The sequence below is a fragment of the Bradysia coprophila genome (assembly GCF_014529535.1).
Source record: "Bradysia coprophila strain Holo2 chromosome X unlocalized genomic scaffold, BU_Bcop_v1 contig_40, whole genome shotgun sequence".
Taxonomy (NCBI): Eukaryota; Metazoa; Arthropoda; class Insecta; order Diptera; family Sciaridae; genus Bradysia; species Bradysia coprophila.
Genome location: NW_023503332.1, coordinates 1 through 24232, shown reverse-complemented (window position 1 = coordinate 24232; position 24232 = coordinate 1). Strand labels below are relative to the sequence as shown.

General features: G+C 37.7%; 4 protein-coding genes and 1 long non-coding RNA gene across 5 annotated transcripts; 2 read left to right on the top strand and 3 right to left on the bottom strand.

Annotated features, from left to right (window-relative positions):
- Window positions 1-2616: 2616 nt before the first annotated feature.
- On the bottom strand, window positions 2617-4707 carry LOC119069882 (myosin-M heavy chain-like). The gene is given in 3 exon segments (XM_037174057.1): window positions 2617-3407; window positions 3468-3657; window positions 3734-4707. Coding segments are annotated over 3 exon segments (882 nt in total). The 5' UTR covers window positions 4100-4707; the 3' UTR covers window positions 2617-3081.
- On the top strand, window positions 4114-4838 carry LOC119069881 (proteasome subunit alpha type-6-like). The gene is given in 2 exon segments (XM_037174056.1): window positions 4114-4309; window positions 4362-4838. Coding segments are annotated over 2 exon segments (573 nt in total). The 3' UTR covers window positions 4739-4838.
- Window positions 4839-10156: 5318 nt separating this feature from the next.
- LOC119069886 (exosome complex component RRP45-like) lies at window positions 10157-12084 on the top strand. Its single transcript, XM_037174064.1, has 7 exons — window positions 10157-10359; window positions 10432-10807; window positions 10869-11034; window positions 11093-11314; window positions 11378-11547; window positions 11611-11826; window positions 11955-12084. The coding sequence occupies exons 1-7, from the start codon at window positions 10291-10293 to the stop codon at window positions 12050-12052; spliced, it is 1317 nt and encodes a 438-aa protein (XP_037029959.1). The 5' UTR covers window positions 10157-10290; the 3' UTR covers window positions 12053-12084.
- Window positions 12085-20944: 8860 nt separating this feature from the next.
- Window positions 20945-21865, bottom strand: LOC119069870 (rho GTPase-activating protein 15-like; the record flags this gene model as incomplete). Its single annotated transcript, XM_037174044.1, has 4 exons — window positions 20945-21235; window positions 21320-21415; window positions 21519-21643; window positions 21710-21865. Coding segments are annotated over 4 exons (570 nt in total), but the record flags the coding sequence as incomplete, so codon positions are not given.
- A 12-nt stretch (window positions 21866-21877) lies between these two features.
- Window positions 21878-23522, bottom strand: LOC119069887. The gene is made up of 4 exons (XR_005086425.1): window positions 23463-23522; window positions 23384-23405; window positions 22008-22065; window positions 21878-21934 (listed from the first exon to the last, which is right to left on the bottom strand). It is a non-coding gene; the product is annotated as an uncharacterized LOC119069887 (long non-coding RNA).
- Window positions 23523-24232: the final 710 nt, after the last annotated feature.

Sequence of the window (24232 nt, the reverse complement as noted above, 5' to 3'; positions counted from 1 at the left end):
TGACGCATTTCGATAAATCAGAAAACAAAACACATAAAGGCCAACTCTCTGTCCTCGTCAAGTCAAAATTACGTAAGACCGATCAAAGAACAAATTGTCCAAGTCACGTTATCCCTAAAGTACCTAGAGACACCGTTTCGTCCCGCTAGTTTCAAAAGTTTCACAGCTAGTTGCGAGGATGTTTATACTCAGATTAACCAACTTTTAATCTCTCGTAATTAGTTAATCACTGGTTAATCACTGGTTAATCACATTGATCAAAAAAGTACAAACCCCATCGGTTCTTGGTACAATTTTGGACTATATTAGACCACTAATTTTGGAAATTCAACGAAATTTATCATCAAAAACACTGTTTTCTTCAAATTTCTATATCCAAATTACCAAATTACGAAGCAAAAGTTAAAAGATTCAACTGTTGCATCATTAATAGCCTTGAGATCAACATCGAACTTCCTGATCGGGTTCACAACGGGAAATCTTTAAATTTCCATTTGAACATTCAATCAGCCGAACAGCCATGTTCAGAGCGGAATCGGGTTTACATTTTCCAATCTCTTCTTTCAAAATCGAAACCACCTAATTTTTCATATGGATTTCGTCACTTGTTTCATGCGACACGCGCAATCAAATTGAAGTGATTTTTAATCGAAATTCGATTGGTTTCCAATCTGGATAATAGTGAGTAGGGTGGAGTGATTTAAAAAAATTATTTTATTTCCAAAAAGGACATGGTGTGCTATGACCGCTAGAGCTAGCTGATCATTTTTCCGAAAACCATTTTTTTTATTTTACATTTTAAGGCTGCCGCACGACCAATTTTTGAGTAGAGCATTTTACTAATCATGCCCGCACGTTAGTTAGCGGGCGTGACGCAAGTCCACTACCAAAAATGTTTTAACAAAATTTTTTTGCGGACGGCGGAGCATATTTACAGCAACTTTTTTACTTCTCCCCCTTAACTCCAACGACCCCCAAACTTAGATATTTGGAATCTGGGCATCAATACGAGTTCAACGAGCTATCACACGTTACTACAGCTTCAAAATTGGCCGAGATATTGAACTTCGAAATATTGACTTTTGTATGAAAATAAGCAAAATTTCGTATTTTCAGATAATTGAAATCGCCTACGTTAGTTAGTTAGTTAGTTAGTTAGTTCCTATAGAAAAGTAGATCCAGCAACTCCAAAACGTTTCTATAGATTTTCCTGAAATTTTGGTTATAGGCTAATAATGGCCCAAAAATAAGAATGGAATTTTCAAAAGTTGGAAAAAACCCATATCTTGGGAGCTGGAGCTCCCCCAAGTCTCCATACAAATGCCATATAAAAGCCAATTTGTATGTGTGTGTGTGTGTGTTGTATATTTTGGTACATGAAATGGATGGTCATGTGTGTTGTTTTGGGATGTGTTTCTTGTTAGAAATTGTGTGGATCATTAAGTATTAACTTCCACTAGGTTGGTTCCTAAAATCGTGGTATGGTTGGGCAGCGGGAAAAATTTGGGCACTATCAGTTTTTAGACTTATCTCGGGAACTGTGGCAGATGGTAGGTTGGTTTCTTCGGCAAAGTCTCAGAGTTTTGGGAGTAAAATAGGGCAGTATGTACAAAAACTGTAAAAATTTGGGCGTTATCAGTTTTTAGACTTATCTCGGGAACTGTGGCAGATGGAAGGTTGGTTTCTTCGGCAAAGTCTTAGAGTTTTGGGAGTAGAATAGGGCAGTATGTACAAAAACTGTAAAAATTTGGGCACTATAAGTTTTTAGACTTATCTCTGGAACTGTGGCAATTATGACATGAGTGAGTTGTTCCAAGGTTGGTTCCTAAATTTTGGGATGAAAGATGATTCCTCTGGCACTTCGTAACTTCCATCGGATTTTTCGATGGATTTGAGCTGTTGTCGACATGAGATGCTTACAGAACTAGTGACCCTTACCCAAACGCAAAACGCAAAAGTGTTATCAACAAACGATTGACTCAAACTATTTTAGAAAGAAAATTCAAAGAAAAGTTGCGTCACAAGTGGCAGATGTTGAGGAAACTACTGTTAAGAAAATAGTTAAAATAGCGAAAAATATGTACTGAAAGAATGGAATTCTATGGGAAGAAAGCCGAATCATCTGCCACTTTGTGACGCAACTTTTTTTTGAATTCTCTTTCTAAAATAGTTTGAGTCAATTGTTTGTTGATAACACTTTTGCGTTGAGGCGCAAAATGCGTCACCCTCAGCGATATCAGTTATTTTGTAAGTAGAAACAAGGACTTGCGTCACACTTTTACCCTTTAGGGTTTTTTGGTGGATTACATTGAATTTGAAAAAAATATTTTTGTGAGCTTTATGAATTGGAAAAATTTTAAATTCGAGTTTTGATTTTTTTCAAAAATTCTTGATGGAAGTTGACAATTGTTTGTATTGATTGCTGTTTTTTTGATTCTTGGATGTATGCGACGAAGTTGACAATTCCTTTAGATACCCTGATGGGAAAAGGAAGAGCCCAGCTCTGTTTGTCTGACTTTGGAAAGTGAAGTGGAAAGCTCTGTTAGTTGAATTTGATGCTTGTTTTGTTCGTAGTTGTCTGCGTCCGAGCTTCATGTATTTATACACAGCCCCTTGCCAAATCGTGAAGTAAAAACTTTAAAACAATTATTTTGAAGTTAAAATTTTTTATTTTAAATCCAATTAAAGTCCAATTAAATCTCTCAAAGAGAGTTCAATTTTGTGAATTTCATTTTGAAGAAAGAATTCTTTCGGGTATTACCATCTTTGTATGAAACAGTACACAGTAGCTTCGAATTAATTATTTTGTTGAGAAGTGAAGTTTGTGAAAAATTGAATTTTGAGTAATATTTTTCAATTTTTCTTTTACTTAATAAAGAGTGTAAAATCCGACGATCTCCAGCCTGTTTACTTAAGTCTAATGTCTCTGGCCTGTTTTTAGTGTATCTCTCGTCACAATCGTGCTAGTCGCTCAATCATGGTGCCATGAAATCCCTCTCCTCCCGTCCCTTCCACTCACAATCCTCCAGTTTATTTAGTTAAGTCTGGCAATTATAATTTTTAGTTTTAAGTTAAGTTTTGTTAAGTTTTCCTTTCGTCGTCTCGCTCGCTATCACCATAACACACTAACGTTAAAATTAAGGTGGAAAGCCATAAGCTAAATTCTTGCTGTACTCCAAATATTATTATTAGAGTCGTATTTTGCGACCTGTGTGGGTAGGACGAAAAAATGGGAATTGGAAAGCGAGTCCATGATCGCACAGTCAGCATCCACTCACTAGGCTTGATAATTTTCGGAACTTGATCGAACAGCGAATTTTGTAAGTTTATCATCATTTGGGTGACTTCCTGCTCCTGGACGACAGAATTCATGTGGGACACCGTGCTTTCCACCTCCTTGAAGGAATCTGTGAACGTCAATCGTCACTGGTCAAAATCATCACCGAATCGACTGTCCTGGAGTTTACCTTGGAATATCTTGAAGTCAAAGTCATCGACCGGACTGGAATATAAGATGACCTGTTGCAGCAGCAGTCGATATCTGGGAACCCGCTGAATTGGCGCTATCAACAGTGACATCAATTTCGTCTGAACTTCGGGCCGAGATTCAGTTTGTTCCAAGAACTAACGGAACCGCTGGTTCTTCTCGGTTAGCTCCTGGAAATCGACAAAACAGTTGATTGAGAGCATGAACATATTGTCCCTAGTCCCAAGACAACATCGTTTCGTTTACCTGCAAAACAATTTGTGCTCGATTGTAGTCGAATGCATAGACGAAATACAATGTGAAAAACGGCGCCAGTCTCAGAAATGCCTTCCCCACTTTGCTCAAATCGCTTTCCAAGCTCTTCAACAGTTCCGTGATCAAATTGTAAATCATTTCGATTTGACCGAACAGAACATTGAATTCCTCTACGCTCAACACGTCCTGCTCCTTCAGCGGATTAACGAATTACTTCATCAACATCTGCAGTTGATTGATGTAACTGCGCTCCGAGGTCAGTATTTCATGTACGGCTTGCAGGTGAAAATTTTTCCTTTGGTTCATGTCATTGAATTTGCCGGGCGGAGATATTTTCGGCGACATGCTATCCAGCATATGGCACACTTAATATGCAACGAAAGATACACCAGTTACATTCTATCCAAGGGATTGAACAGGGAGCGTTGAAGAGAGCCAATGTGGCCGTCGTGGCGACACAAAGGAAAGTGTCAGGAAAATAAATCGATGCGTCGACGGTGTCTCATTTATACCGGATCACAAAGAACATCGGTTGCGCGATGACCGGTAGAATTGCTAAGAGAGTCGGCTTTGCGTTCATTTCTCGGCTGCCGTACCGTAATTCATCTCTTCTCTACAGCCGACAGTAGATCTCAAGTTCAACGTGGCCGATACGAGGCCGCCAATTGGTGATACAAATTCGGCACCGACATTCCCATCGAATGTGTGTACAAAACCGATCCGGCTGGATATTACTGCGGTTTTCGTGCTATTTCCGTTGGTGTCAAACAGACCGAGGCGAACATTTACTTGGAGAAGAAATTGAAGAAACGCACCGATTTCAGCGAAGACGAGGCCATTCAATTGGCCATTGCCTGCTTGTCGACTGTGTTGGCCGTTGATTTTAAGCCGTCTGAAGTGGAAATCGGAATTGTCACCAAGGAGGATCCAGCCTTTCGTGTATTGAGCGAAGATGATGTGGAAAATCATCTAACGGCCATATCAGAGAAGGAGTGAACGGGACGGGAGTTCGGCGAATTTCGTTTTCATCAAATTTTGTATCTTTGTTTGTGGATCACGGCATCTCAATTTGAATAAAAGGCGCAATTTCATTGCAGAAATTTCTCGTTTATTGTGATTGGCAGTCTCTACTCAAACGGGAAATAATTCATGGAACGATAATTATGAGTGGATTAGGTTTAATCGAGTAGGACCAGATGGAAAATTAATTCAATCCTAAATCGACACCGCCAATATCGAGCGTATCGTTACCGCCTTCAAACATGTCGATTTCATCGCCATAATTCTCGCCACCAGTCACACCTGCACTTTGTTCCAATGATATCGGATATATCTTGGACACTTCTCCAGCGATCTGACTTACATTTGTAGCCAGTTCGCCAGCATCTGTAGGCATTCAAAAATTTGTGTTAGAAAATTGTCTCTCCTGGTTTGAATTCAACTTATCAAAATTTAACTTTTACTAGGTGATTGGATTGGAAATTTCCTGGTTCCACGCAATCCATCAAGCTTCCGTAGCCGATTCCTCCTAGAAAACTTAAATTTTGATAAGTTTTGTTTCGTTGACCAGTACCTATTGGTGAATGCCATCCCGGTTCCGAATTAGTAGTTTCATATTTCCAGTAAAATGCTGTTAGTATTCCCTCTTCTTCTGGGCTTATTCCCAACATTGAAAAAGACAAGTGCAGCTTCTGACACATACAAGTTCAAAAGTTAAGTTCCCAAACACAAAAAGTACAAGACAATATTTATTCCCAAACAGTACATAATACTTAGTTATTTAACAGTAATTACAAATAATCGTTTGCTGCCTCTGAAGCTCAAGAGTACAATTTCTTTACTTCAAAAAAAAACCCTGCTATAGAGCAATCCCTCGATGTAGCCAGTGTGACGAGTCCACAAAACAGCCCACAATTTACATAAAACGAGAAATAAATTTGTACTCACTGAATAATTCGACTTGCTCAGTTTTGCGACTAGCTAAACTGTCCTTCAACTGCCGGTTCTCAATTATCAGTTCGTTTATTGTTTGTTGTTGCCGTTTTATTATGTATGTATGAACGTCACTTTCTTTACCAATTAAAAAAAGACAAATTTGATGAATTTTTTGGAGACTTAAGGAAGTGAATATTTGATCGGTGCAGGCTGGGTGTGAAACAGAGCAGTATGTGTAGATGAAGCCGAAATTAAGTGGGGCACAAATAATTTGGTTCTCTGTTGTAGAAGCGGACTGGCGTACGATTTCGTATGCTAACAAGGTGATTCGATCGCAAAATGGTTTAGTTCGGGCTAGGCGTAACGAATTTTCTTCATTTGACGAAACTGACTCAGCCATGACAAAAAAATTGAGAAAAATGTGCATAATTACACTCACCTACAGAGAAACGATCAAAGATGTCGCCGTGCATTTTTGTTACATTTCTCACCTCTCCAACAATTTTTTCTATTATTTGGCGGCACGGTGCTTGTTTCTAAGTGAACAAAAAATTTAGGAGATGGAATTCCGTTGGAATTGACAAGGACTTCACACACTCACCTCATCGGTGCTGGGACCGCAGTCAATATTTGGTGTCGGATCTTCCTTTTCGGCCATGCTGCTGGCTGCCCCTTCAGACCAATGTGTGAAGACATCATCGTAAAGATGAAGATATTCATCTTCCTTGCACTCTTCTGGCGAATTGATTTGCCGATCAATCTCGGGGAGGATGAATAATATGTGTTTGACACATTCGACGTTGAACCATTGTAGAAGCTGTCAGAGCTACCGGCTGTACTGTATTTTCTACCTTGCTATTATAAATACATTTATATATGAAAGACTATTTTCGTGAAATTTATTCTTGGGCATTCCTGAAATTCTTGAAAATGTTCGAAATTCATGAAATCGATTGTATCAAGAATTTCTAGAATTTTCAAGAAATTAAATTGTTGAAACTCTCTTGAAATTCTTGAAAATGCTGAAAATTCTAATTTTCCAAGAACTTCTATAATTTAAGAATTTTGGACAATTTGATAAAATTCTTGAAAATTCTAAAAAAAACAATTTCTGAATGTAGGCCCCTTATCTGTGTGGAGTGTCATGTTATTGGAATGCAAAAAACGCGTTCAAATATTTTAGATGTAAATACAGTTTAAAAACTAAAAACAAACCTTGCAGCTATGACGTCATATTACATCAGTACATTGCAATTAATTCACATTTTCTCACTGTAGTAAAGCTGTTATACAATTTATACAAAATAGAAAAATCCGAGCTCAGGCAAATTTTCTTTAACACTAATGCTGTCGGTAAATTAGAACTCTAAAAAAAATCACTAAAAGAACCAAAGCTTTTCACCGCAAGAATTTTATAATAAAAATGACAACAACAATTTGACGAACAATCTTAGTGTTTCCTCCGTATATAGAATTGATTCAATGTCAAGGCAACAATATAGACTACTACTAAAACAAAAAATAATATTGGTCTCACTTCAAAAACATTAGTTTTCTATATAGTTTTTCAATTGTGCGCATGTTTGTTGAAAATATGTTATTTATTTATGCATAACGTAATGTATATACACGATCATCGGTACATGAGCGTTTTATTTATTATGAGAATCTATCGCTCGGCATTAATTATGCGTTTTTTAATTAGTTATTTATGCGACCGAAAGATTTTCTTTAAATGCCCTTTTAGGCATTAGATGTGCAATTGACGAGGTTACAGGTCGATTGAGACAATGTACATACATTGTTTGCCTAAAATAGGTATTTATTCAACTCACCATCACAATATTCGAAAATTACGAACTTTAAATGACTCTGTTGCATATAACGTTGTATAAATCTCCCTGCAAAATACTTTATTAAGGCTCACGACGTGTATTATCACACGCGGCCTGCGGCCTTGTGTCATAATTACACATTTAGAGCCTCATAAAGTACTTCATCGCACTCGATGTCATTAATAACCATTTCGATGCACGTGTCGAAATAGCAACAAAACTTTTAGTTTTCGACACTAAGTTTCAGAAAAGATTATCTTTTTATGAGCATGAGTAACTGACACATGAACGTAATTGTAATATCAAGGGAATACCATATTTTCGTTAACATAACGTAAAAGCTTAAAGCTTCCTTGATTAATAATACAGCGTGTGGTTCACGTTCACACAAAGTAGAAAAGACGAGGGTAAGCAGACGATTTTTCAATGAGTGTCCTTTCCATTCATAACCAAACAGTGGTTTTCAATATATTTAGCGGAAGGTATGCTCATATTGCTGAACCAGATAATAGGTTAGGTATGAGAATCATTAAATGAACACCATTATGTGTACATAAGCAGACAATGTTTTTTTTGCACTTTTAGAGATTTAAAAATGTCAACGTTTACTATCAAACGAATCAAAATGAACGTATTTTTGCACTAGTTCGATAAAATTTCAACGTAAAACAACAACAAATCTTGCTCAATACATAATGTCGAAATTGAGTATGCGGTTACTTACGTATAGCCCCAATATATTTCCAGGAAGATCATGTTGGGCTTCACGTACTACAGAACGACCGTTAACAACTACCCTACAATCGCGAACTAAGCATAAATATTATACCGATGAATTACTTTACCTAGAAGCAGCTCTGTCTTTTGGGTTTGTCCTTATCAAAACAGAAATAAATTAAATTGAAGCGGAGTCCGAGAACGCAACAATCCTAAATATTCAATTTAATTTCCACTCGAAATTAGAATGTTTCCATTTAGTTCCGAAAATTCCATTGCCTGTCCAAAATTCAATTTCTATGAAAATACCTTCAAAGTGAAACGTTACAACGACATACCCACTGATTTGCGACTACTTTTTTTTAATAATTGAATTTTCCAATTTACTCTGAAAATCGACCTTCAGGAACCTTTGGTCTAGATTTTTACAAGGTAAATATAGTGAGGTATGCCATATATAACCGAATCAGATGTGCGGTGGCACGAAAGTTCGATACAAACGCCATCTCATTCCTTCGTTGAAAGCAAAAATTGGAATAGAAAGTCGGACCATCTTTTGTGAGATAGTGAAAATATTTTTGTGAAACACAAGTAAATCTTAGTCAACCATGTTCATTACCTCCTCACTATATTTACCTTGGATTTTTATACAAGTAAGGTGTTGAAACGTATTTTTTGGTTCACTTAAAATTCAAATTTTAGGCATACTTACGGCGTGAATTGCCGAAGACAATTAAAAGTTACTATAAAAGAAAATCGTTGTTGCCGAAAACTGAACATTCAGAAAATTAAAAAACGAGTCGATCATTTCGAACGACATTCAACAATGCTGGTACAAAAATCAAAAATGTACTAAGCAGCGACAATAAAATAGTACATTTCGTACCTACGACTAAAAGTCTTTTTTTAGCGTGTGAGAGGTTTCCAGACGAGCCGAGGGCGAGGTCTGGAATCGAATACGCTAAAAAAGACTTTTAGTCCGTGCGTGGTACGAATAGTATTTTTCATATTGGACTTCGTCGCACTTTTCGGGTCCTAGGTATGAAAAAACGGTGTTAAGGAATCTCGCGCCGCGTCATTCACAATAATTCACATAGTGACATCTACCTTATACAAAATGTGTCAAAATGATAATTTTTGTGAATGACGCGGCGCGAGATTCCTAGCAACCGAAAAATCGTTTTAAGTACCCTGCGGTCATACCATGTAGAATAAACAAAAAAAAAATTGACAAAAATAGCTAAAAGCTTTTTTGGTGAAGGTTAGATGCGTTAGATGGTAACGCTACCGGAAAATTTTAGGTTTTTTGACTTTTCACCACCTGAAGTTGTCTAAGACCATAGTCTGAAAAGTGGTTTTTTTGTTATTTTTCAGGCAATAATTGATGAAGATGCCTCTAATAGGTTCATTCATCCGTTAAAAGATAAAAACAATCAATTTTCCATTGATCGAAATGCACCGCCGAATTAACCGACCATGGAAGGTAGGTTTATTTGGCGCTGTTTCACTAGTTAGTTAGTTAGTTAGAACCACTAGAATTTTTTTGTCTATCGGTTTGATAAACAAGTTGACATTTCAAACAATCTGTAATGAGTCTGTTCAACAAAATGTGTCTATTCGTCAAAATGTCTGTGTCACCCGCCTTCGTGGGTGTCTTGGGCTGAAAACAAACAAGGCTTTGAAAACGTGTTTTGGTCCTTGTTTTCATGACGAAATTGTCGAAACTGTCAAACAAAATTAGAAATTTCTCTATCGAAAATTGCGATTGTTGCATCTGTCAATGAAAACTAGGACCAAAACACGTTTTCAATGCTTCGTTTGTGCTATCCCATAACCTGTTCTTTCAGAACTTTTGTTTTAATATAGGAGATTTTTACGCGTAAATTCTTTTGTGTTTAAATCTTCCAATGAAATTGCGCGCAGTATGACAAAAGAGAACCGCACATTAAACTTATCATTAAACGCGCCCATTTATGTCCGGCATGTCTAGCACATAACCTCTGTTATTGTTGTCATTATACCAACAAAATAGTTTTGGCACTTTCGTTGAAACTTAAAATTATGATGAAACCGGCCCTGATATCGAATTGTGAAAAGAACTTTATATCGGACATTGTCAGCAAGAAACAGGTGAGCCATTTTTCACTCACATCCAAATTTTCGTCAACCTCAAATCGAATCATTTTCCTGAAACCGTTGCAGCTACGTCTCGATGGACGGGATTTAAATGAATTTCGGCCGATAAAAATAAATTTCGGTTCTGACTGGGGCAGTGTGCATGTGTCGCTGGGTGAAACACGGGTATTGGCACAGGTCACTTGCGAAGTAGCTCAACCCAAATCGACCCGACCGAATGAGGGACTTCTGTTCATTAAGGTGGAACTTGGTCCGATGGCTGCACAACATTTCGAAGCGAATCGGAGCAGTGATTTAAGTGTTCAGGTGAATCGCATCTTAGAGCGTGCCTTAAAGGATTCACGGTGCATTGACTTGGAGTCGTTGTGTATCATTGCCGAAGAGAAGGTGTGGAATTTGCGGGTGGACCTGAACGTTTTGAATCACGAAGGGAATATTATTGGTGGGTACAGGACAGGAATTGTGACTCGTTCAACAACTGATGCCGAATGTTTCTGTTTTAGATTGTGCTTCGATTGCTGCCCTAACTGCTCTGGCACATTTTAAACGGCCAGACGTTACAACCACAGGTGACGAATTCATCATTCACACTCACGCCGAAAAAGATCCAATTCCAATCGTCCTTCACCACCATCCAGTCTGCATTTCATACGCAATCTTCAACAACGGGTTAATTGCTTGAGTTTGTAGTTTCGACACGTATAAGTCCTAAAATCAATCTTTTTAGTGCAACTGCCATTGCGGATCCGACAGCTATGGAAGAACGGGTGTCCGAAGCAAATTTAGTGTTCGGATTGAACTCGTATCGGGAATTGTGTGGATTACATTTCGGTGGAATAACCCTCACAAGTTCAGAACTACTGTTACAGTGTGCCACTCGTGGTGCCAAGCGAGCCAAACTGTTAGTTGACATGATCAAAGACGCTTTACAAAAGGATGAAACAAGCCGGTAATGTGACCGACAAAACGTTATTGGATTTTGAAACGATGATTGATGATTGAGTCATTGCAGGTCTCAAAATCAGCTGGTTGGTTTCACCGAGTGTGTTCGTATGAATAAAATTACTTCGATGAAGCAGGACCGTTTGAGCATCAAGTTGAAACGCTTCAAGCTAAACGAAGCCGATGAGAGTAATGACGACGAACGGATGAGTGAGGACGATGAAAAAGTTGCAGATAAAGGTTGGTCCATCGATTTGAGATAATTTGATAAAATCTTTAAAATTTTGGCTTTCGGCTTTGCAGTACAATTATTGGACGATACATCGGCGGTCCTAATACCAGATAAATGGGAGTCGGAAAGTGATTCAGCTGATAGTGATGATGGAGAAGACTTCCAAATGGCCGAGGTGTTGCCGGTGGTGAAAGATGAAGAGGAAGAAGCTACAGAAAGGAGTGTCAAAAAGAAGAAGACGAAGAAGAAGAAGAAAAAGAAGAACAACTCGAAAGGGGCGATTTTTGGTGAGTTCAATTTTTGGGATCGTTATTTGGACACTTCAAATCTGCTTTTTCCACCGCTTGGTTTTATTTCCCACGTTTCACAAATACCTTTCCGAATTCTTATTTCTCTGTGATTTTCCTATTTTCAGTTGAATCAAGTAACAGCGAAGAGGAGGAGACCGTTACACTGAATACATCCGAGAAGAGTGACACTACATCTTCCAGGTCGCACATTTATTTCAAGTGAAAAAATGTTCAATAAATTTTTGTTTGGAGAAACTTATGGTTTTATTGGATTGAAAGCGGTAGATTGCAGTGAGACAAACTTAAATTTCAAAGTTTCGTATGTTTTGAAATTGATAGATTTTACCAAGGAAGATATAGTGTGAAGGTGATGTCATTCAGACGCGCGGCGTTTCTCATAAATTCGATGCTAATGACACCTTCTTTAAAATGGTTATCGCTTTCTCAAAACAGATGGCCCTAGTCTCTATTCCATTTTTTGTCTTAGGGAACTTGTCATACGAATAAAAAAAGGAAGGGTAGAGATGGCGTTCGTATCGAACTTTCATGCCGCCGTACATGTGATTCGTTTATATATGACATTAGCTCTGCACTATATCTGTGCGATATTCCATGAGTGTTTTCCCTCGTTCATCGTTCAATTAAAAACAACCAATAAGTCTAGTCAGAGGATATAAATACAGCGGTTTTGTACGGAATAAGGTCAGAAAATCGATATAGGGTAGATTGGTAATTGGTACACACGAAGAACGAAAATTTGGAATTATATCACACACAACGACAACAATTTTTAATCAAAATAAATCGAAGGGACATTAAAGGGTACATTCAAAAAGGAAGAAAAGATTAAGATTTTGAAATATTCTGTGTGTGTACCAATCTACCCTATATTATATCGATGGGTCAGAAATAACATGAACGTTGAACGGGCAACAAGCTCAATATGAAGAGTTTAATTCTCGTAGACGGTGTAGTCAGGTAGAATTACGGTTTATTGCCATAGCCATACCACCGTAGTAGCAATTTGTAACCGTGCCGATCTTAGAAGAACAAAGTTTCTAAAATTTCGAACAACATCTACTTTGGTTTTTAGCAACCTTTTTTTAAAGCTTTGTTACGGTGAAACTTTTGAATTACTCGGTGGATCTGGTTGCACTTTCACTGTATGTCAAGATGTAAATCTAAGAAACTAATTTGAAGGAATTATCATAAAAGTCAATAATTTCGGAGCTATGAGCGTTTTAAGATATTAAGTTATGTGACCAATATCTCGGAAAATATGGCAGATAGACAGTTTGTTTTAAAGCCAAATTTATCATTAGCCCCGTACGAAGTACGAAGGGGCTTATAGGATTACGATGCCGTGTGTAATTGATGGAATTCGAAGCAGACGGTAAGGGCAAAGTGTTTGCCTATGTTTATAGATGACGAATCCGCAATAAAAATTTGGGCCGTCTGTCCGTCTGTCCGTCTGTCCGTCACGTCGATATCTTGAGTAAATCAAATCCGATTTCAAAAAAAAAAAATTTCCCTGAAAGATAGTCAAAATAGTGAGGCTAAGTTCGAAGATGGGCATATTCGGGTCGGCCCTTCGTGAGTTAGGGCCACCTAAGTGATTTAAGGTCTTTTGGTGATATTTATGGCAAGATAAACGATGGAAATGTAAATGACACGGCAAATGATAGGTATTGTCAATACCAATCCAGGAATTTTTTTTTTTTTAAATCGGGTGAGTGGACCGTGAGTTAGGGCCTTAGAAGTGAAAAGCTACTAGAGCCCTATGTGTATTTTACATATAACTCGAGCAAATTTCATCCGTTTTTCGTAATTTTTGTTTCATTTGAAAGGTAATCAAAGGCCGAATAGAATGTTGTTGAAAAAAAATTAAATTTGGGTCCTCGGACTAAGGCCGCTACTAGGGCCCTATGTGTATTTTACATATAACTCGAGCAAATTTCATCCGTTTTTCGTAATTTTTGTTTCATTTGGAAGGTAATCAAAGGCCGAATAGAATGTTGTTGAAAAAAAATTAAATTTGGGTCCTCGGACTAAGGCCGCTACTAGGGCCCTATGCGTATTTTACATACAACTCGAGTAAATTTCATTTGTTTTTCGTAATTTTTGTTTCATTTGAAAGATAATCGAACACCGAATAGAATGTTGTTGAAAAAAAAAAAAATTTGGGTCCTTGGACTAAGGCCGCTACTAGGGCCCTATGTGTATTTTACATATAACTCGAGCAAATTTCATCCGTTTTTCGTAATTTTTGTTTCATTTGGAAGGTAATCAAAGGCCGAATAGAATGTTGCTGAAAAAAAATTAAATTTGGGTCCTCGGACTAAGGCCGCTACTAGGGCCCTATGTGTATTTTACATATAACTCGAGCAAATTTCATCCGTTTTTCGTAATTTTTGTTTCATTTGAAAGGTAATCAAAGGCCGAATAGAATGTTGTTGAAAAAAAATTAAATTTGGGTCCTCGGACTAAGGCCGCTACTAGGGCCCTATGTGTATTTTACATATAACTCGAGCAAATTTCATTTGTTTTTCGTAATTTTTGTTTCATTTGAAAGATAATCGAACACCGAATAGAATGTTGTTGAAAAAAGAAAAAAAAATTGGGTCCTCGGACTAAGGCCGCTACTAGGGCCCTATGTGTATTTTACATATAACTCGAGCAAATTTCATCCGTTTTTCGTAATTTTTGTTTCATTTGGAAGGTAATCAAAGGCCGAATAGAATGTAGTTGAAAAAAAAAATTTGGATCCTCGGACTGAGGCCGATACTAGGCCCTATGTGTATTTATACTCAATAAATTAAAATTTTAGGGCTATTTGAAATTTTTGTTTTATTTGAAAGGAACGTCGTACGGGGCTTCGTAATTGCGCTATGCGCAATTTCTAAGATGTACACATTCCATAATAATTTTACTTTAACTACTTTAACCGGCGCATAGGCTTACGGTCAAAGTAGGGTGACAGACGCACTAGGGTCACGTACGCAATAGATATACGGGTTTGTACGGGGCTCAGTCGCAGCAAACGCTCCGACTGTTCTGATGGCTCGTTTTTTTAAAACTATTCGATCAGCCTTGCGGAACGATCACGTCTGACCCAGAGACATTCTTCTGCAGATAGTTTTTTTTTTCATTGACCAAGTGACCATCCGTCGCTGAAATTGAACTCATGAACTTCAGATTTACATTTCCTTCACTTCTGCTGTTGCTTGCTGTTCCAATAACAATGCTAACATTTTTGTTATGCGAACCAATTTTGTACGACACTATCATCGTCGTTCAACATTTCAGGGTTGTTTGTTAAATTTATTTTCGTTCTGATGATGGTTTAAAATAGAAGAGAAAAAAAAACGAACCAAGTTGAAGTTCACGGTCAAATTCATCGATAAATATTTCAATTTTCTTAATAAGCTCGAAGGGTACTCTGTAGCTATTTGTATTATACATCGTACCCGTGCTTCTCTAAATAGTTTCACTTTTAATCCAATTTAAAGTTGATATACAACCATCATAAAATTCACAGGGCCAATAAAAAACGTTAGATTGACCAAGTGTTAGGTATATACCACAAAAACGATTGAATTTGAACGAAGGCTAAACATGGAAATGTTTGTTTGTTTGTTTGTTTTTTGTTTGTCGATTTTGTTTTTTATTAATCGATATTAATGGTTTTGACTGACTTCCTCATCGCAAAGAAATCAAAACGATTTCTCTATATGGTTTTTAATTCGAGAGCACCTCGTACAATCAAACTGCACTCATTGTGTGTTCTGCGTTACATTTTTGTTTTCCTATAGTCATATTGAAGGTTATAATATGTTACATTCGGAAGGTAAGATCGATTTTTATCCGCTGTCATTACATTACTGCCAGCCCTTGGAATACAGCTTGGAGTGTATTTTCTGAAGTTCGTATCTGGATTTTGGACCAGAAACTAATTTCGACCTATTCGTGACATAGGGACAGTTTATAAATTGCCTCGCAAAGTTTCATCGCACACAACAAAAATTAGGAAAAACGGATGAAATTTACTCGAGCTATATGCAAGAGCAAGATACACATAGGGCCCTAGTAGCGGCCTTAGTCCAATGACCCAATTTTAACAATTTTTTCAACAACATTCTATTCGGTGTTCGATAACCGTTCAAATGAAACAAAAATTGGGAAACATGGATGAAATTTCACTTCTAAGGCCCTAACTCACGGTCCACTCACCCGATTTAACGAGTTACGAGTTACGAATGTTCTCATAAGAGCTGACTGTGGACTGTTTGCCGACGATCTTAAGCTTTATCACGTCGTCAATGGTCTATCCGACGCTGTTGACCTTCAGAGTGACATTGATGCTTTTGCGAATTGGTGCCTTAGCAATCTTATGACTATTAATGTTTCCAAGTGTAAGGTTATGTCATTTTATCGGATTAAGAACCCAGTGGCTTTTGACTACTCAGTTGGTGATGTTGTTCTGACGAGGGTGTCCGAGATGACCGATCTTGGTGTGTTGCTGGATTCCCAGCTGACCTTTAAGCCTCACATTAGCGTGAAAGTTGCGAAGGCATATTCTATGCTGGGTTTCTTAAAGAGAATATGTTCTGATTTCAAGGATGTGAAATGTTTGACGAGTCTATATAATGCGCATGTCAGGTCTCATCTTGAATACGCTTCCGTGGTCTGGTCTCCTTCTGGTGTTGAGCTCAGCGACACCATTGAGTCTGTACAGAAGAGGTTTGTTTTGTATGCTCTAAGGCACTCGGTAAGGAGAAATCGGAACTATGAGCTTCCCCCGTATGACGAGCGTCGGAGGTTTTGTGTCTTGAGCGGCTGTCCACTAGGAGGAGGAACGCGCGTGTGTTTTTCTTGTATGATGTGCTGAAGGCCAGAGTGAACTCGCCGAAGTTGACTACGATATTTGAATCGTATCGTCATATCCCTGACCACCCATACGGTTTGCGTCACTTTAATGTTTTTCGTCCTCCACGCCATAGAACGCTTTATGGCTATCATGAGCCGATTGCTGAGGCATGTAGAGAATTTGAAAGATTTACAGACGTTTTTAGAACCAGTGATTCTCGTGAGATTTTTCGTTCCAGGGTGAAGTCCTCCTCACGATGAAGGATCGTTACTGGCTATTCTCGTCGTTGCAGCAACTCATGACACACAATTCATTCGTACTACAAGCATAAGGTGGATTGCAATTTTGACGGGTCGACTGGGTTGCTTCCACTTCCGGTTTGCTTCTTCGTGCTACATCACAGTTAATCGATGTTGGCACCGTAATGATTTTATCAGTCTGATTACTTGGTTTTGTAAATTCTGTAATCTTTTGATAAATAAAATGTTTCAAATCAAATCAAATTAAAAAAAACTTTTTTTTTCCTGAATTGGTATCGACAATACCTATCGTATGCTGTTTCACATTTCCATCGTTTATTTTGCCGTAAATATCCCCAAAGACCTTAAAACACTTAGGTGGCCCTAACTCACGAGGGGCCGACCCGAATATGCCCGTCTTCGAACTTAGCCTCACTACTTCAACTACCTTTCAGTGAATAAAAAAATTGAAATCGGATTTGATTTACTTAAGATATCGACGTGACGGACAGACGGACAGACAAAATTTTTATTGCGGATTCGCTATCTATGAACATAGGCAAACACTTTGCCCTTACCGTCTGCTTCGAATTCCATCAATTACACACGGCATCGTAATCTTATAAGCCCCTTTGTATTTCGTACGAGGCTAAAACTCTTGAGAACCACAAAACGGTGCATGCTCCGCCGGGCGGAATTAGACAAAGTTTACTTATACCCTTCCAAATCTGTCATAAGTGTCACATTCATTAAAATTGACGGAGTATTGGATACTCCTTTATAGTAAAAAAAAGTTTATTGGAAAAAATCGGATCTTCTGGAGATGTTTCACTTTAATTTTTACTTTTAAGGCCAGGTGAAGGTGTTTACTATCCGACTGGAAATCCATTTTCCAATTCAAATTAAATTTAAACGAAGTTAGTTCCATACTTTTTCACCACAAAGAACATGCGCGATCACAAAAAAGTCAAAAACTGCCGGGCAACGGAACCACTTTTTCTGAAATTGGACTAAAGAAAAGTTGGGAAAAAGTGAAACAGAATAGAAATAAAAGCGAAACACATAGAAACACAATCGTAGCATGAATTGAAAGTAAGAAAGAAATAAAACCAAACGCCAAAGATAGGCAAAATGTCGAGGGAAACCAAAATGATAAAATAAATTTTGGTCGTTAGTTGAGATACATGATAACTGTGCGAAATTGCTCAACCATTTTTATGCTTTAAAAACGTGCATGAGTTGAAGAAGGGGCTATTTTTAGTACTTTGCTTTGGGTGCTTCGGATAAACGAAAATTAACTTGTACTCTTAAAATGCACTCAATGCAGTGACCATTTTTGGAAAATCATTTCCACAAATTTCTTTCTTAATTTTTCTTACATTTTCCCATTTTTTTTTGATATTGGGAAAATGTTTTTTTAAAAATGTTCCATCTGTTGAGTGCACTTAAAGAGTTGAAGCTAATTTTCGTCCGACGAACCAAGAATAGCAATAGAAAATTTGGTGTACCAAAATACCAGAGTATTTAATACCATTCATAATAAAAATCACCTGGCATGTCCTTGGAACACTGTGGAGATGAAAACTCACATGGTTACACTGTCGTAATGGTCAAAATGATAAGCGTAAGAACCCACATGTATGGGCATAAAGCCGGCGATGTGGAATTCGTGCTTAGTAAAATTTGGCAGTAGAACCTCAATATCACATTTTCCCGCTACTCACACAACCAGGACCTTCTTTTGAGAATTTTTTCTCAAATTTATCGAATTTCTTGAAATTTCTCAAATTTCTTGAAATTTCTCAAATTTCTTGAAATTTCTCAAATTTCTTGAAATTTCTTAAATTTCTTGAAATTTCTCAAAATTCTAGAAATTTCTCGAAATTCTTAAAATTTCTCTATTTTTTTATGAAGTTTACGGGATGAATATTTATAATGTAAATTACTTTCAACGTGATTGGCTTGTAATGAGAAGGTAAAAAACTTCGAAAATTACACTCAAAGGCAACGCTAATATTTTCTTCCTAACTTCCCAACCTCAAAATTGAAAAATACAATAATTTAAGAGAGCAATTCATCTTCGTGCCAGTGGCATCAGAAACCACAGGTGTTATCGGAAAACTTGGTCTTAAATTATTGAGAGAAATCGGCAGCAAAATTACAGAAGTTACAAAGGAAAAACGTGCAACAAGCTACCTTTTCCAACGGTTAGGAATCGCAATTCAACGCGGGAATGTTGCTTCAATTTTAGGTACAATTCCGCCATCCAAAAATTTGAATGAATTGTATTATCTGTAAATCCGATTTTTATTAAAAGTGAAATAGATCGAATTAAGTAAAAGATTTGGTGGAAAAATATTCCAGAATAAAAATATATTAATTACTAGAGTGTTGATGATAAGAAGGTGGTCTCTGGACTGTTTATAGACCTGTCCAAAGCGTTTGACACAGTTGTCCACAAGCTGCTTCTCATCAAGTTAGAAGCGTGCTGGGGTGAGGGTGTTGCACACGATTTGATCAGAAGCTATCTGACCGATAGAAAGCAGTGCACGGTGTGTAATGGAGTCACTAGTCCGTTGGTTGATGTGACGATCGGTGTTCCGCAAGGTGGCGTCCTGTCACTTTGCTTTTTGTAGTGTTCATTAACGTTTTTTCAAGCTGCCGATCCATTCCACTCCCTTCGGATTTGCCGACGATACGAATATGTTCGTCTCTTCTGCAGTCGTCGCTCAAAACGTTTCCGATCTATCCGAAGACTTGCGGTTGTTGCTGAGTATTTCCGTTTGAACAAGCTTACTCTCAACCTGAATAAGACGAAGCTGGTTCACTTTCGGAAGCCTCATGTGAAGGTTGACGGTCAGCCAGTTTTAACCTTTAACGGCGTTGAGATTAATGTTTTTTCCTCGGTCAAATGTCTCGGCTTGACTCTTGATCAGTTTGTGAGTTGGGACGAGCACATTTCCAATTTGTGTTCGATTGTGTCCAAGCGAATTGGAGTACTTAAGCGTCTTCGTTTCTTGCCTAAAAAGATCCTCCGCCTGATATACTTTTCTACTGTTCATTGCCATTTGACGTATTGTGTTGGCGTGTGGGGTTCTGCCAAAAAGTCATTGATTGAAAGGCTTCACGGTTTGCACAAGAGAGCGCTAAAAGCCACCCACCGATTGCCATTGAGATACCCATCTGAGCGTCTTTTTAGCGAGCAATTTCCGAATGTATTAACGGTACAGCGAATGTACGAATACGTTTTTTGTTGCATCAATGATCTGAAACATCACTCGCTGCAGTTCTCGGACAAATCTTAATTGCTACCAAACAAGGTATTCATACTTGCTGAAGAAACCTAAGATTTCGTCGAACTATGGTAAACGTTGCCTGCTTTATTATTGCCTGCTAAAATAATGGCCTTCCGCCAACGATCAGAAATTCACTTACCCTCAATCAATTTTTGTCGTTCATTGAAAGCGTATTTACTGACGCGACTCGATTCGTAATTAAATTAAATCAGCTGTAAACGAAAATCACGATCGAATAAAGAGCAAATATCATTTCTATCTGTTTAAGAATTTAATATGAAGATTTAAGATACAACCATCACCTCATGGTACTTTTCGCCTTGCTAGCTGTCCTTGTTGTCTAGATTTATATCAACTTTATTAATTTGATTTTATGTTAAACTGTTGTAGCTCCTTAAAATTGTAACGCATACTGGAGCTACGCTGTGTGTTTAATGTAAGAAGTTTTTCGTGGAAATGAATGAAATTGAATTGAATTTTTGAATTTCTCGATTTTCTCGCTTTTCTTGAATTTTTGCGAATTTCTTGAAATCGTTTCTCAAAAGAAGGACTATAGTAGATAACAATGCACCGAATGAAAAGCGTGTTCATTTCTTCTTAGATTAAATTTTATTGAAAATCTAAATTAATTAATGGGTGGCAATCATAAAAATTCTTTCTTTTTTCTTCTTCATTTTAAATACAAAATATCACATTTCTTTGTTTAATTTATAGTTAATGCTGTACGCAGGATACACACGCTATGTATATAAATATGTGCATAGGTAGATTACTCTTGGCCCGCAAAAGAGAAAAAAAGCAAAATAAAAAATCATCGACCGCTGTCATTCGGAAAAATATCATCGAATCGTTGAATTAATACTTTGATTAACGTATTTTTCCGGATAAGGTCACTGGTTTCAAAAGTGTCGTTGAATGTTACGGATGATGTGAACAGACAGGCACCCCACACAATCGACAAATTCGATGCATTCATCAGATTCTCTTTACTGTTAGCATCCACTCTGAAACATTTTGATTGAAAAATTTATTTTGGGAATTTATTTCGATTGATCGGAAATCGATATGTTGCAGTTCGGATCGCATACTTGACTAAATGACGCAGCAGATATTTCAGCGTCATCCGTGAATCGATTGCTATTCCATTTATTTCCTTTCCAATTGTTTTCACACTCTCTTCGGTTCTAAACGGATTGCAAGCATTTACCGGTAATATAACAGAGGTTTGATGAATATAGTGTTTGGATGGTTGAGCTTACCTAAATTGTTCGGAAGATTGCGGAATATATCGATTGGAATGAATCCGTTTTCATTTCACGGAAGAACTGTTTCAGTGAGCCCGTTATGGTGTGCACATCTTCATCCTTCAGTATGGAATATTTGGAACCTTTCTTTGGCTTCGTCTCGTTCATCTAGGCAATTTAGAATTCAATTTATACGTCTCAACAGCGATGAATCAAAACGTTTTGTGTCCTCACTTTTTTCTTAATTTTATCGATGCTTTCCTTCTTCCCAGACGCTCGGTAAATTCCATTGGTAACTAGATTCTCCTCATTTTCAATTATGCCAATGCATTCCACGACAAACTTTGGAACATTCGGATGTTGATCATCCTTTTCCGATTTCGTCCATTTCGACCGCCGTAGAATTAGGTGACCTGGAACCTTTTTCGCTTCCATTATTTCAACAAGATCTGATTTTTTCTATGGTAAACAGACAAACAAAAAATTTAAGAAAACTCGAAAATTCCGAAACGATTTACACTGGAGCATTTACTTTATACGACACACAATGAACGCCTGGGTCTTTTGAATCAGCGCTGGCATTTTTCGCTCTGAAATTTAGAAATAATTTATTCGAATAAATAGTACGGGGACCTCGGCGCAATGCATGTATTCGAGACGCAGAAAAGAATTCTATCAGAAAGTAATTAAGAGATTCAACAATTTCAATTCAAACATTATCATCCAATCCACATCAATACTACGAATCGTACACTGAAACCTGATTTTCAATTTCTGGTCCGAACAAACAGGTCCGGTTTCAGGTATGTTTCAAGCACTTCCTTTCGACGCCCTCAGCATGTAATAGTATTTTACATAACTCGGGATAAAACGACCATCAGAACAGTCGGAGCATTTTGCTGCGACTGAGCCCCGTACAAACCCGTATATCTATTGCGTACGTGACCCTAGTGCGTCTGTCACCCTACTTTGACCGTAAGCCTATTGCGCCGGTTAAAGTAGTTAAAGTAAAATTGTTATGTAATGTGTACATCTTAGAAATTGCGCATAGCGCAATTACGAAGCCCCGTACGACGTTCCTTTCAATGAAACAAAAATTTCAAATCGCCCTAAAATTTTAATTTATTGAGTATAAATACACATAGGACCTAGTATCGGCCTCAGTCCGAGGATCCAAATTTAATTTTTTTTTTCAACTACATTCTATTCGGCCTTTGATTACCTTCCAAATGAAACAAAATTACGAAAAACGGATGAATTTGCTCGAGTTATATGTAAAATACACATAGGGCCCTAGTAGCATTTCACTTCTAAGCCCTAACTCACGGTCCACTCACCGATTTTAAAAAACTTTTTTTTCCTGGATTGGTATTGACAATACCTATCATTTGCCGTGTCATTGACATTTCCATCGTTTATTTTGCCATAAATATCACCAAAAGACCTTAAATCACTTAGGTGGCCTAACTCACGAAGGGCCGACCGATATGCCCATCTTCGAACTTAGCCTCACTATTTCGACTATCTTTCAGGAAAAAAGAATTTTTGAAATCGGATTTGATTTACTCAGATATCGACGTGACAGACGGACAGACGGACAGACAAAATTTTTATTGCAGATTCGTCATCTATGAACATAGGCAAACACTTTGCCCTTACCTCTGCTTCGAATTCCATCAATTACACACGGCATCGTAATCCATAAGCCCCTTTGTACTTCGTACGGGGCTAAAATGAAAAGTATCGTTTTCGTGTGTTTATTGTTCTCGCCTTCGCCTCGGATCAACAAAATTCAATCAAAAACTCTACTTTTCAACTTTTTTATCCTTGAATGAAAATTGAATATTACACCGGACCCACGAACTGTTTGTATCAAAAAAACGATTTGTCGGACCGAAATATACTTACATATCAATACGTCCGAATTGAACTGAATAGAAATTCAATTATTTGATTCAAAGGACAAATTCGATCAGTTTTCTATTACATTTATCCAAAATCCTTCTTTTCTGGTGGGCGTAATGATAGGCGAACTTTCACCATTACCGGTTTTATGATGTCAATGGTGCCGACACAATTTCTTTTTCGGATTGTTGCTGTTTCAATGCCCTTTCCGTGAAAAATGACTCTGGAATGTTCTGGAAATAAAATTGTTCACATCATAGAATGGCGAATTGATTTGAAGATATTGCGAGTGCAAAAATTAATTTTTTGTTTAAATTGATAAATCAATTCAATTTGAACGACTTAATTTTCAATCGGCAATGCAGTCTTTAAGATGAAAAGACAATCGTGAAAAATGGTTTGAAAATTGACACCCATGGCATTGAAAAAGTGTTGACATATTCCAAAATGTACGAGGATCTATCAATATTTTTAAGGTAACAAAAAAATTGGTTTTAGGTTTGAAAAGAGCATAATGGGGGGCTTCGGGCAAACGGTTCGGGTTGACCTGAATCCAGATTTCAGGTTATGAATCCTGACCCGGTCTTTGACCCGAACCGGAGCGTGAAGACTTCGGGTTCAACCCGAACATTGAACCCGAACCAGAATTATTCGTTCTCGGGTCAAATCACCGAACCTGACTTCTTTTTTCCGACCCGCAGTTATCAACACCGAAAATTGTAGCACTAAAGAGAGCTAAAAATTTCGGGTTAACTTCCGAACCGCCCTAATTTATATTGAAGCTCTCCGGTTCGGTCAGGTTCGGGTCAACTCCGAAATGGAAATTCGGGTTGGGTCAAAGTAAGGGTTGAA